Source organism: Oncorhynchus masou, chromosome 11 (assembly GCF_036934945.1).
Source record: "Oncorhynchus masou masou isolate Uvic2021 chromosome 11, UVic_Omas_1.1, whole genome shotgun sequence".
Taxonomy (NCBI): domain Eukaryota; kingdom Metazoa; phylum Chordata; class Actinopteri; order Salmoniformes; family Salmonidae; genus Oncorhynchus; species Oncorhynchus masou.
Genome location: NC_088222.1, coordinates 12,511,119 through 12,525,890, shown reverse-complemented (window position 1 = coordinate 12,525,890; position 14,772 = coordinate 12,511,119). Strand labels below are relative to the sequence as shown.

Sequence of the window (14,772 nt, the reverse complement as noted above, 5' to 3'; positions counted from 1 at the left end):
TTTTCATTCTGAACTGGAAAAAAAACTGACTGATCACATCACACAGATGTATAACAGAACCACAGGAGGCTGCTGAGGGGAGGAAGGTTAATAATAATGGCTGGAACGGAGAGAATGGAATGGCATCAAACACCTGGAAACCATGGAAACCATGTGTTTGATGTATTTCATACCATTCAGCTAATTCGATAACATTCAGCTAATTCCGCATAAAACACATTGCGGGTGATACTCGTTATTTCTCAAAGTTTGTACAAAACCAAGAGAGAGAAACTCATCGCTCTATTTGCGTTTCATGACGATTGAGCTCAGTCAGAAATTGTGGCCAGCTTGAGTCCATTTGATGACAGCGGTAAGTGATGGCGAGTGGGAATGACAAGTCAGTGGCTGAGAGCACATCATCTGCGGCTGAAAGACAGAGCTGCAGCGTGTGGGTCGCGGAGTGTTCTTTAAGAAAACTGCAGAAAAAAGACATGGTAAATGACGAAGCACACACATCTTCCTCCCACTTGCGCAGCTGCCAAACTGAGCTGAGATACAGCTGCTAAACAGAGATCGCATTGAACAGTGAGCGCAGTTGCACTTGAACAAATCAATTCCAGTAATTCATTAAATAATTATACATGAACTATGACACTTCACGCCCCACTATTAACAGGCCGCGACCCACTATGGGTGCGACCCACTATGGGTGCGACCCATACTTTAAGAAAGGCTGCTTTAAAGGAGTAGGGCAGTCCCCGACTAAAGAAAATCTTGGTAGCCCGAAAGTAGACTGTTCTTTTTTAACGTGTATTTTTCAATATATAGACACACCCTATGTGTTTTAATAAAATCAACTATATGCATCAAGCTTGTCTGATGCTTTATGCTCACTGTAGGATTAAATAACACACAAATGACTCAAGAGGGAGTCAGAGATCTAGGGAAGATAACTGTAACCCGACCATCTTCCTCCTGCTGTCTTTCACAGATTCTGCCACTACTCTCCTGAAGTTGCTCTGCCACTCAGTGTCTTTCACAGAGTCGGCCACTCAGTGTCCAGGCCTGGAGCTCTGCCACTCAGTGTCTTTCACAGATTCGGCCACTACTCTCCTGAAGATGCCGGTAAAAGGCCACACGAAGAGTCAGCAACCTTTCATGTTGAATGACCATTTATCTTACCATTTCTACCGATCTGCATGCCAGTTATGATTTTCATGGAACAGTTTCATTTCATTTATAATAACATCTTCATATGTCAAAATCATTGTCATGTGGTTAATCAAAATTATATCCGAATCTGCAGAAGTCAGGGCATTCACACTTCTTGTGCTTCACTGAGCAGTGCAGAGCTGTTGTCAAGGAAGTGAGTCTGTGTTTTCTACAGGATGTACCGCCCCCACCTACCGTCAAACAATCAGGTCAATGCAGAGCTATACAGAGCCCTCCACATTGTTATAACAGTTGGGAGGAGCATAGCGATGCGGTACAGGGCTGGATTTGCCCTCTGGAGGCTCCGCAATTGCGTCCCACCCTCCATATGGAGCCTCCGACCAAATTTTCAGATCAAGCATAAATTGTCTTTTAGTCTATAATAATAATAATATAATAATAATAATATATCCCATTTAGCAGACGCTTTTGTCCAAAGCGACTTACAAGTCGGCTGGGGCCACTACTTTTACATATGGGTGGTCCCAGCGGGAAACGAACCCACGACGCTTGGCGTTGCAAGTGCCATGCTCTACCGACTGAGCCACACAGGACCCACAGTCTAGGCCTCCACAATGGATTAGTTCACTGAGATGGGCGAATATATATGGTTTACCCCAATTAGTCCGACCAGTCGACTAATTGGGGTAAATTCCAAGCATAAGATATTCACATTTACAACAGCAGCCAGTTTCTTTCTGCAGCCAGTAAATTGATTTTCCTAACACACCTCTCTCTCCTCAAGCTGACATTGCTGGGGGCCATTTGCATTCTGCAGGTGTTCCTGTACAACAGCTCTATTCCGTTCCCTGAGGGCCAGGAAGGTTTGTTCAGCTGCTGACACAGACACCTAAATAAATATGTTTCATTGGCCTGGATCCAGGTCCAATCACTGGTCTAAAACACAGAGTAGGTAGAAGTTGCCCCTAACCCCTACCCTACAGATCTAGGATCAGATACTACTTTATTTCTTCTCCTGGTCAAGGTTAGGTTTGGGAGTAGGCTAATCTGATCCTAGATCGGTGGTGTAGGGGGCACCTTCTACTTAGAAAACACTAATTCTTTGTCCCCCCCACCCCCGCTGCCTCCACCTACCACCTGTGTGTGTGCGCGTGCGTGCGTGTCCGTGTCCGCCTACCTGTCTGAAACACCACCTCTTTGCCGCCCACCCCTGCAGCCTCCAGGTTGATGAAGGCTCGGACCTGCTTGGCCCAGGGATGCTGAGTGATGAAGCCATGACTCGCCTGGGGTGCAGGGGAGAAGAGGTTTATAAAACAATATTTCACATTCCATATGTCATTTAATATCATTTTACAAGAACAAGCAACCCTTACACAAGAGGAATAGCATTTATGATTCTGGCTGAAAATGTATGTTCACTCGAAATGTGATTGTGTTGACCTAACATCCTGTCCAGTGTTCACTGGTGTCTCTCTCTGTCCAGTGTTCACTGGTGTCTCTCTCTGTCCAGTGTCTCTCTCTGTCCAGTGTTCACTACTGTCCCACAGTGTCTCTCTCTGTCCAGTGTTCACTGGTGTCCCCCAGTGTCCCTCTCTGTCCAGTGTCTCTCTCTGTCCAGTGTTCACTGGTGTCCCCCAGTGTCCCTCTCTGTCCAGTGTCTCTCTCTGTCCAGTGTTCACTACTGTCCCACAGTGTCTCTCTCTGTCCAGTGTTCACTGGTGTCCCCCAGTGTCCCTCTCTGTCCAGTGTCTCTCTCTGTCCAGTGTTCACTGGTGTCCCCCAGTGTCCCTCTCTGTCCAGTGTCTCTCTCTGTCCAGTGTTCACTACTGTCCCACAGTGTCTCTCTCTGCCCAGTGTTCACTACTGTCCCACAGGGTCACTCTCTGTCCAGTGTTCACTACTGTCCCACAGGGTCACTCTCTGTCCAGTGTTCACTGGTGTCTCTCTCTGTCCAGTGTTCACTGGTGTCCCCCAGTGTCCCTCTCTGTCCAGTGTCTCTCTCTCTGTCCAGTGTTCACTACTGTCCCACAGGGTCACTCTCGGTCCAGTGTTCACTACTGTCCCACAGGGTCACTCTCTGTCCAGTGTTCACTACTGTCCCACAGGGTCACTCTCTGTCCAGTGTTCACTAGTGTCCCTCTCTGTCGTGTTCATTAGTGTCCCCCAGTGTCCCTCTCTGTCGTGTTCACTAGTGTCCCTCTCTGTCGTGTTCACTTGTGTCTCTCTCTGTCCAGTGTTCACTACTGTCCCACAGGGTCTCTCTCACCTGCAGCACATTCTCCTCAGCTCCATTGAAGAGGAACACCACCCCATGTCGTAGAGGTGTGGAGAGGTTGGCCAGGGAGTGGAGCACCTCCAACATCACCGCACAGCTCACTGCATCGTCACTTGCACCTGTCCCACACACAGGTTACATGGAGTCAGAGACTGAGGAAGGCTGGCACAGTAACACTCTGTGTGTGTGGTCTCATAAAACTATATGGGTGTGTCTCTGAATGTATATATAAATATGAGAGAGAGCGAGAGAGCGAATTCCTGCCTGGAAGGCTGATTGCATAATCACACAGTGGGAGCAACAGTAATCACTTACTACCTAACCATCAGACAAGCAACACTACCCTAACCATCAGACAAGCAACACAATGATAGCAACAGTTCCCTAACCATCAGACAAGCAACACAATGATAGCAACAGTTCTCTAACCATCAGACAAGCTACACAATGATAGCAACAGTTCTCTAACCATCAGACAAGCTACACAATGATAGCTACAGTTCCCTAACCATCAGACAAGCAACACAATGATAGCAACAGTTCCCTAACCATCAGACAAGCTACACAATGATAGCAACAGTTCTCTAACCATCAGACAAGCTACACAATGTGATCTACAATTCTCTAACCATCAGACAAGCAACACAATGTCATCTACAGTTCCCTAACCATCAGACAAGCAAACACAATGATAGCAACAGTTCCCTAACCATCAGACAAGCTACACAATGATAGCAACAGTTCTCTAACCATCAGACAAGCTACACAATGTGATCTAAAATTCTCTAACCATCAGACAAGCAACACAATGTCATCTACAGTTCTCTAACCATCAGACAAGCTACACAATGATAGCAACAGTTCTCTAACCATCAGACAAGCAACACAATGATAGCAACAGTTCTCTAACCATCAGACAAGCAACACAATGTGATCTACAGTTCCCTAACCATCAGACAAGCTACACAATGATAGCAACAGTTCTCTAACCATCAGACAAGCAACACAATGATAGCAACAGTTCCCTAACCATCAGACAAGCAACACAATGTGATCTACAGTTCCCTAACCATCAGACAAGCAACACAATGTGATCTACAGTTCCCTAACCATCAGACAAGCAACACAATGTGATCTACAATTCTCTAACCATCAGACAAGCAACACAATGTCATCTACAGTTCTCTAACCATCAGACAAGCTACACAATGATAGCAACAGTTCTCTAACCATCAGACAAGCAACACAATGATAGCAACAGTTCCCTAACCATCAGACAAGCAACACAATGTGATCTACAGTTCCCTAACCATCAGACAAGCAACACAATGTGATCTACAGTTCCCTAACCATCAGACAAGCTACACAATGATAGCAACAGTACCCTAACCATCAGACAAGCTACACAATGATAGCAACAGTTCTCTAACCATCAGACAAGCTACACAATGATAGCAACAGTTCCCTAACCATCAGACAAGCTACACAATGATAGCAACAGTACCCTAACCATCAGACAAGCTACACAATGATAGCAACAGTTCTCTAACCATCAGACAAGCTACACAATGATAGCAACAGTTCTCTAACCATCAGACAAGCTACACAATGATAGCAACAGTTCCCTAACCATCAGACAAGCTACACAATGATAGCAACAGTACCCTAACCATCAGACAAGCTACACAATGATAGCAACAGTACCCTAACCATCAGACAAGCTACACAATGATAGCAACAGTTCTCTAACCATCAGACAAGCTACACAATGTGATCTACAGTTCCCTAACCATCAGACAAGCTACACAATGATAGCAACACTACCCTAACCATCAGACAAGCTACACAATGATAGCAACACTACCCTAACCATCAGACAAGCTACACAATGATAGCAACAGTTCCCTAACCATCAGACAAGCTACACAATGATAGCTACAGTTCCCTAACCATCAGACAAGCTACACAATGATAGCAACACTACCCTAACCATCAGACAAGCTACACAATGATAGCAACACTACCCTAACCATCAGACAAGCTACACAATGATAGCAACAGTTCCCTAACCATCAGACAAGCTACACAATGATAGCAACAGTTCCCTAACCATCAGACAAGCTACACAATGATAGCAACAGTTCTCTAACCATCAGACAAGCTACACAATGATAGCAACAGTTCTCTAACCATCAGACAAGCTACACAATGATAGCAACAGTTCCCTAACCATCAGACAAGCAACACAATGTGATCTACAGTTCCCTAACCATCAGACAAGCAACACAATGTGATCTACAGTTCTCTAACCATCAGACAAGCAACACAATGTGATCTACAATTCTCTAACCATCAGACAAGCAACACAATGTCATCTACAGTTCTCTAACCATCAGACAAGCTACACAATGATAGCAACAGTTCTCTAACCATCAGACAAGCTACACAATGATAGCAACAGTTCTCTAACCATCAGACAAGCAACACAATGTGATCTACAGTTCCCTAACCATCAGACAAGCAACACAATGTGATCTACAGTTCCCTAACCATCAGACAAGCTACACAATGTGATCTACAGTTCCCTAACCATCAGACAAGCTACACAATGATAGCAACAGTACCCTAACCATCAGACAAGCTACACAATGATAGCAACAGTTCTCTAACCATCAGACAAGCTACACAATGATAGCAACAGTTCTCTAACCATCAGACAAGCTACACAATGTGATCTACAGTTCCCTAACCATCAGACAAGCTACACAATGATAGCAACACTACCCTAACCATCAGACAAGCTACACAATGATAGCAACACTACCCTAACCATCAGACAAGCTACACAATGATAGCTACAGTTCCCTAACCATCAGACAAGCTACACAATGATAGCAACAGTTCCCTAACCATCAGACAAGCTACACAATGATAGCAACAGTTCCCTAACCATCAGACAAGCTACACAATGATAGCAACAGTTCCCTAACCATCAGACAAGCTACACAATGATAGCAACAGTTCTCTAACCATCAGACAAGCAACACAATGTGATCTACAGTTCCCTAACCATCAGACAAGCTACACAATGATAGCAACAGTTCTCTAACCATCAGACAAGCTACACAATGATAGCAACAGTTCTCTAACCATCAGACAAGCTACACAATGATAGCAACAGTTCTCTAACCATCAGACAAGCTACACAATGATAGCAACAGTTCCCTAACCATCAGACAAGCTACACAATGATAGCAACAGTTCTATAACCATCAGACAAGCAACACAATGTGATCTACAGTTCCCTAACCATCAGACAAGCAACACAATGTGATCTACAGTTCCCTAACCATCAGACAAGCTACACAATGATAGCAACAGTACCCTAACCATCAGACAAGCTACACAATGATAGCAACAGTTCTCTAACCATCAGACAAGCTACACAATGATAGCAACAGTTCTCTAACCATCAGACAAGCTACACAATGTGATCTACAGTTCCCTAACCATCAGACAAGCTACACAATGATAGCAACACTACCCTAACCATCAGATAAGCTACACAATGATAGCAACACTACCCTAACCATCAGACAAGCTACACAATGATAGCTACAGTTCCCTAACCATCAGACAAGCTACACAATGATAGCAACAGTTCCCTAACCATCAGACAAGCTACACAATGATAGCTACAGTTCCCTAACCATCAGACAAGCTACACAATGATAGCAACACTACCCTAACCATCAGACAAGCTACACAATGATAGCAACACTACCCTAACCATCAGACAAGCTACACAATGATAGCAACAGTTCCCTAACCATCAGACAAGCTACACAATGATAGCAACAGTTCCCTAACCATCAGACAAGCTACACAATGATAGCAACAGTTCTCTAACTATCAGACAAGCTACACAATGTGATCTACAGTTCCCTAACCATCAGACAAGCTACACAATGATAGCAACAGTTCTCTAACCATCAGACAAGCTACACAATGATAGCAACAGTTCTCTAACCATCAGACAAGCTACACAATGATAGCAACAGTTCCCTAACCATCAGACAAGCTACACAAAGTGATCTACAGTTCTCTAACCATCAGACAAGCTACACAATGATAGCAACAGTTCTCTAACCATCAGACAAGCTACACAATGTGATCTACAGTTCCCTAACCACTAAGTCTACTTAGGCTTTTAGAACTGTCCATCAGACAATCTACTGCCTCCTTCAGCCTTGTGTCCCTATACTGCTGCATGGAGGGCAAAATGCCCCTCTCATGCCAGGCTGGTTCAGTGGTTGGAGCTGTTGACTCAGGAGCACATATTACCCGGCAGGGTGCAGCAGTGCCGGTCTAGTCACTAACTCTCTCTCTGTCTCCTTCTACTGTTCTACTCTAAATCTATCCCCGTCTTAGAACTTTAAAAAAACACAAAAGGAGGGTGATATTTCACTAGACACATCAAAAGGAGGATGGAATTCCACTTTCTGCCCCACTAGTCCAGCCCCATTCCACCACTATCAGTAGGAAATCTCTCCACAGTTAACTGTGACTGTTGTGTTAGCCACTGTCTCATCCTGCAGTGCAATATTGTTGTTGACTGTCTGGTATGCTATTGTTGTTGACTGTCCAGTATTCTATTGTTGTTGACTGTCTGGTATGCTATTGTTGTTGACTGTCCGGTATTCTATTGTTGTTGACTGTCCGGTATTCTATTGTTGTTGACTGTCCGGTATTCTATTGTTGTTGACTGTCCGGTATTCTATTGTTGTTGACTGTCCGGTATGCTATTGTTGTTGACTGTCCGGTATTCTAAACTCAGCAAAAAAAAGAAACATCCCTTTTTCAGGACCCTGTCTTTCAAAGATAATTCATAAAAATCCAAATAACTTCACAGATCTTCATTGTAAAGGGTTTAAACACTGTTTCCCATGCTTGTTCAATGAACCATAAAGAATTCATGAACATGCCCCTGAGGAACGGTCGTTAAGACACTAACAGCTTACAGATGGCAGGCAATTAAGGTCAGTTATGAAAACTTAGGACACTAAAGAGGCCTTTCTACTGACTCTGAAAAACACCAAAAGAAAGATGCCCAGGGTCCCTGCACATCTGTGTGTACGTGCCTCAGGCATGCTGCAAGGAGGCATGAGAACTGCAGAGGTGGCCAGGGCAATAAATTGCAATGTCCGTACTGTGAGACGCCTAAGACAGCGCTACAGGGAGACGGGATGGACAGCTGATCGTCCTCGCAGTGGCAGACCACGTGTAACAGCACCTGCACAGAATCGGTACATCCGAACATCACATCTGCGGGACAGGTACAGGATGGCAACAACAACTGCCCGAATTACACCAGGAACGCACAATCCCTCCATCAGTGCTCAGTCCGCAATAGAATGAGAGAGGCTGAACTGAGGGCTTGTTGGCCTGGCAGGTCCTCACCAGACATCACCGGCAACAACATCGCCTATGGGCACAAACCCACAATTGCTGGACCAGACAGGACTGGCAAAAAGTGCTCTTCACTGACGAGTTGCGGTTTTGTCTCACCAGGGGTGAAGGTCGGATTTGCGTTTATCATCGAGGGAAAGAGTATTACACCGAGGCCTGTACTCTGGAGCGGGATTGATTTGGAGGTGGAGGGTCATAGCATCATCGGACTGAGCTTGTTGTCATTGCAGGCAATCTCAACGCTGTGCGCTACAGGGAAGACATTCTCCTCCCTCATGTGGTACCCTTCCTGCAGGCTCATCCTGACATGACCCTCCAGCATGACAATGCCACCAGCCATACCTCTCGTTCTGTGTGTGATTTCCTGCAAGACAGGAAAGTCAGTGTTCTGCCATGTCCATGAGGAGGAGATGCACTGCAGTACTTAATGCAGCTGGTGGCCACACCAGATACTGACCTTTACTTTGGATTTTGACGCCCCCCCTTTGTTCAGGGACACATTATTCCATTTATGTTAGTCACATGTCTGTGGAACTTGTTCAGTTTATGTCTCAGTTGTTGAATCTTGTTATGTTCATACAAATATTTACACGTTAAGTTGGCTGAAAATAAACGCAGTTGACAGTGAGAAGACGTTTCTTTTTTTGCTGAGTTTATATAGGAAAGAAAAACATTGAAGGAGGAAAACCCAAAACAAGAAGTCGAGACCTGCCTAGAGATTTCCTGTCGAGCAGGTTCTCTTTCTTATGAAGGTAGAAACAACACGATGAGTACTAACCAGGCCAATGTTTTTTACTGAAACACCCAACAACTACAGCAGCTAATCAGGGACTGAGGAGGATGATATTTATGGTAGGCCTAGGAACGCTATCGACTTGGAGCTTAGGCTATACTCAGTATGTGAATATTTATACTCAATGATATGCGATATATAGGCTACTACAGTATTTCTTCAAATGACTCACATTGACACATTGTGTAAGAAGGGAGGGAGCGAAAGGGAGAGTAAAAGGCAGAATAAGAGAGAGAGTAAGAGGGAGAGTAAAAGGCAGAATAAGAGAGAGAGTAAGAGGGAGAGTAAAAGACAGAATAAGAAAGAGAGTAAAATACAGAATAAGAGAGAGAGTAAAAGACAGATTAAGACAGAGAGTAAGAGGGAGAGTAAAAGACAGAATAAGACAGAGAGTAAGAGGGAGAGTAAAAGGCAGAATAAGACAGAGAGTAAAAGACAGACTAAGACAGAGAGTAAGAGGGAGAGTAAAAGGCAGAATAAGAGACAGTAAAAGACAGAATAAGACAGAGAGTAAAAGACAGAATAAGACAGAGAGTAAGAGGGAGAGTAAAAGACAGAATAAGACAGAGAGTAAAAGACAGAATAAGAGAGAGAGTAAGAGGGAGAGTAAAAGACAGAATAAGAGAGAGTAAGAGGGAGAGTAAAAGACAGAATAAGAGAGAGAATAAGACAGAGAGCAAAAGACAGAATAAGAGAGAGAGTAAGAGGGAGAGTAAAAGACAGAATAAGAGAGAGAGTAAGAGGGAGAGTAAAAGACAGAATAAGAGAGAGAATAAGACAGAGAGCAAAAGACAGAATAAGACAGAGAGTAAAGGACAGAATAAGACAGAGAGTAAGAGACAGAAAGAGAATCGTATAATCCAGCCCTGCGTAGTTGACAGGCCGGTCAGGCCGTACCACAACTAATGTTGTCAAAAAACAGTAGTCTTGTTATCCTCAGAAATGTGTGTGTGTGTGTGCATGTAGTATGTGTAGTGTGTTATATCGACAGCGTATGTCAATGTGAGTGCGCGGGCTTGTGTGTGTGTGTGTGTGTCTGTGTGTTAAACTGAGCCAACAGGTGACCGTTGCTTCCTCCCTGTTCACACACACTTCCCCATTGGGCCTTGCTTGATAACAGAACAACCATCACGTGGGACAATGCATGTGCTAATTCTTTCTTCTGTTTTTTTTTCACAATGTGCATGTTTTGAATTCCTGAATCCAGCTTCCTCTGTCTGAGAGTATGTGGAAGCCAGAGAGGAAGGGAACATGCCAATGCTTGGGTTGTGTTTATTTTCTTGCTCCCCGTCCAATGTATTTAACAACCTCTTCTGGTATCAATTTCCTGGTTTAAAGGTACAAAACTTCATGTCCAGACTTTAGAGAACATTAATTGCTCTTCAGGGTTATGGGGAATTAATTATAGTTGGAGAACTGTATGTAGGCTTAATCTGAGATTCAGTCTGAAACTATTCTTGGTTTGCACCATGTTGGACTGTAAGTTGTAGCCTGTTTTGTCCTCTCTGTTTTCAGGGATATAATGGTGTAATTACATTTAATGGAGAGTAAAGGCGTCAGCATGCTTCCATTCAGCTGGCGCATAGCCGTAATCCCTTAAAAGACTGTCACTTGAAAAACTAGAAAAAAAAGCGGCAATGGTACTATTTGTCCAATTTGAGACACCATAGCCTCTATACACTTCTTCAAAATAGTCAGAATGAATCTAAGATAACTCAAGCAATCGGTCATTAACTTTGACGTTTTTGCCAGAAGAGATCTTAGTCACGCAATTTTAATATCGAAAATAAGATGTTTGGTGCAGTATTTCGCAATGAAAAAATGTGCATGAAAATGAGTCATCACCTCGTTGAATGACAGAAAATACTTTATTGAAGAATCCCTACTGTTGACCAATCACCGACTAAGGGGCGTAGACTTCAGCTCTGAAATTCATCTTGCCTCAAGAAGAAACGTTGAGTGGCCAAACAGCCAGAAATAAAATCTCACCGAAGTCCAAAAGGTTGTCAAAATATATACGCAAACTCTACTGAGTTGTTTAGGCTGGGACGCCTTAGGGGTTATACATATATAGAGAACATGTTTTTTTTTTGTTTTTTAAATATGATGATTTTGCGTTCACGTTACTGTATGAACTAATAGGACCTCCCCACCCAACTGTGGTTGAACTACAGTACACCACCACTACTACTGTTGCTTACTGTCTTGACCTAAATAACAAACATCTGTCAGAATCAGTCATACACTCGACCATTTCTGCCTTACATAACATGTATTTTAGCTATTCTCTTCAGTAATGTAACTGTAACTAACAACACTACTCACACAGACATGATTGTATCCACTAAATGAAATGTAAGGGAAGCAGACCCAGGCCTGGTCATAGCTTGAGATAGTGATTGTATTCGGCCTGTTGTGTGTGAAAACCATGGTTGTGTTATCATGGTTGTTTTGTGTGTGTGTGTGTGTGTGTGTGTGTGTGGTCCTGGGAGTGGTGAATAATAAACCCTAAGATATAATAAAGAATAATTGGTTGTGTTGTATTGTATTGTACCAGGACTGTTGGCCACAGAGTCAAAGTGGCAGTTGGCCAGCATGAGGTGCTGAGCCCCAGCCTTGGGCTCCAGGCGGACAGCGATGTTGCTGACCCGGTCATAGTAGGAGGTGAACCCTCCAAGGAAGTCGATGCTGAAGGAGCCTGTGGGTCGCTGGACGTCCACAGTGACAGAGTGGGGTCCTGAGGCGCTATCGGCCTTGATGTGCTCAATCTGCTCTAGCAGGAAGTTAACCGTTAAGATCTCATTCTCCGGGCTGCCCGTGGGACGGGGACCGACGCTGGTGATACGCTCCAGGTGCTTCCTGGCAGAAAGGGAAAGGCATGCAGGGAGTGAGTCAGCAAATCAGGTGAGACATGTTAAGTAAAGGCCTACTACATCTGCAGTTTATATCAAGTCTCATTTAAATCATTTTGAAAAAGTTGTTTTAATAAGTATGAACAGTTTCTAGAGTTGTGCTTTGCTTTCAGCAAGCATAGCTAACAACTTCCAAATGTAGGCTAGGCCTAATATTATCATCCCTTTGACCTGACGTATACTACGTTTTGTTGTGTATAATAATATTAGAAAAGTTAAAACATTGCGAGGCATCATGGCAATGTTTTAAAGTGGGATATGACTGTCATCCCGTACTGTTTGCCTCGTCATATCAGTACTGTAAATAGCCTACTGTAGAGCCTGTTCATTCGTTTTCTTAGAGACAAAGCCTTTCCTGTTTCTTTGGTTTGCAAAAATTCTGGCAGCTACAATAAGATCCACACCAATAAGGCTGTAGGTCATTTGACACTCCACAGGGTCTATGTGGTAGTTTACATTGAGGTAGCCTATGTAGACACTCACCCCCACCCCTTCCCTATTCTGCTACCAAATCTGTTTGAGCTGTCATGCCAATGTCTATGGTCATTGTCAAGGAGCCAAACAGTTTTGTCACCACAGGAGTTGGCAATACAGCACAAACAGATCTGGGACCAGACTACCACTTCCCTTACGCCACTAAAAACAGGAAGAAGTCCCCATAGACTGTATGGCTGTGGATAGGTCAACTAGACTGTAAAATCAAAATGACTCTAGATGATTCCCTTACCTGTAGCCTATGTCTGACAGGTTTGCCCTCAGATTATGTAGGTGTCACATTATTTGACACTTTCATAAGGCTAATGTACATTGTCCCCACCTCTTCAATTCCCTTCCTCCACTAAAGAGAGGAGGAAGTCTACATGGACTGTATGGGTGTGGCTAGGTCTAGGTAGACTGCAGTGTCCTTAATGACTCCAGGTGGTTTCCATTCCTGTATGTTAGCTTTAGGGTTGCCCTCAGATTATATCACCTACTGTATGTGTCCCATCTAACACATTCATCGGGTTCATGTGTCTACATCTCTGTAACTAGTAGTGTCATAAAGCAGGATTTTATCAAATAAGCATCCGACTGCTCTCTGATTAACTGAAAAGCAGCCTTGTATATGTTAATTACGGAATATAGGAAATAAAATAAGTAGTTAATTTAGAAAATGGTTATGCTACAATTATTCAAATGTAGAGGATAACTGGTCTATTTGTGTCTGATATTTATTCACTATTGACAACTATTGACAGACAGACTATGTCAGCGCCACAAACTGTCAAGAAACAATGGAGAAGGGTGACTTTATATTTCCCCCGCAACTCCCTCCTATGAACCGACCGTTAGCTACACCCTAGCGACACCTGACATGGGTTACCTACAACGACAACGAGTACCAGTGGCTTGTAGCGTAGCTAGGTGGAACCAACTCTGAGATAACCTTTCCTCTAGTTGTTTATCTCACACATTGGTGTCGTTAACGCCGTACTGCAAACTGGAAGCGATCGCAATGGAAGAAGTAACGTTAGGCTAATATCAGAGATTCTATACATGCAATTTGTTGAGAATATAGCTATCTACAATTCAATTGACAACAGTATCAAGATTTACCTTGCCCTGATAGCATTGAACTCGCCAGTAGACTTTCCAATGACTAGCTGCTGTAATGATAAATGAACGACTCCCCACAGCACCAGAATAAATACAGTCACCAGTGCCACTCCGACGCCTTCGTGTAGCAGGTACAAGCTCACTTCAGGCTTCTTTTTCACTTCACTACAGCCGTTGATTCCACATTGATCCTGAGAGTCATTCTTATTTTCCGATACATTGTTTTGCGTCCCGTATAAGGATTTTATTCTCCTAATAGTGGTGTCCTTCTCCATCTTTGCCACTGGTACACATATATATGAACGTCCAATACACCAGCAACCGTCGCTTCTGGAACACCGGACAGATCACGAAGAGGGACAAACTTCTCTCACTACAAGCAGAGGGGAAAAGGCGAAGCGAGAGAGATAACTGGGGCCAAAATCTGTCATCTCCAGCAGTTCGCGCTTTTTCGCTCGCCTAACGAGTTTTGTATGGAGCTCAATGAGTGTCGAATATGGTTAACAAAACATTTTATAACTTATTTGCTCGAATATAAGTTCCTAATGATAAGGTTGTTATGAGTGCACTGA

At 43.7% G+C, this 14,772-nt stretch overlaps 1 protein-coding gene across 1 annotated transcript in view; it reads right to left on the bottom strand.

Annotated features, from left to right (window-relative positions):
• The window catches only part of LOC135548124 (endoplasmic reticulum metallopeptidase 1), a 51,975-nt gene extending 37,203 nt beyond the window's left edge, over nt 1–14,772 (bottom strand). The window contains exons 1-4 of the mRNA XM_064977414.1: nt 14,201–14,772; nt 12,247–12,551; nt 3,422–3,549; nt 2,333–2,438 (exon numbers count right to left, since the gene is read on the bottom strand). Of these exons, the coding sequence (XP_064833486.1) occupies nt 2,333–2,438; nt 3,422–3,549; nt 12,247–12,551; nt 14,201–14,475 (814 nt within the window). The 5' untranslated portion in view covers nt 14,476–14,772. The remainder of the gene's footprint in view (nt 1–2,332; nt 2,439–3,421; nt 3,550–12,246; nt 12,552–14,200) is intronic.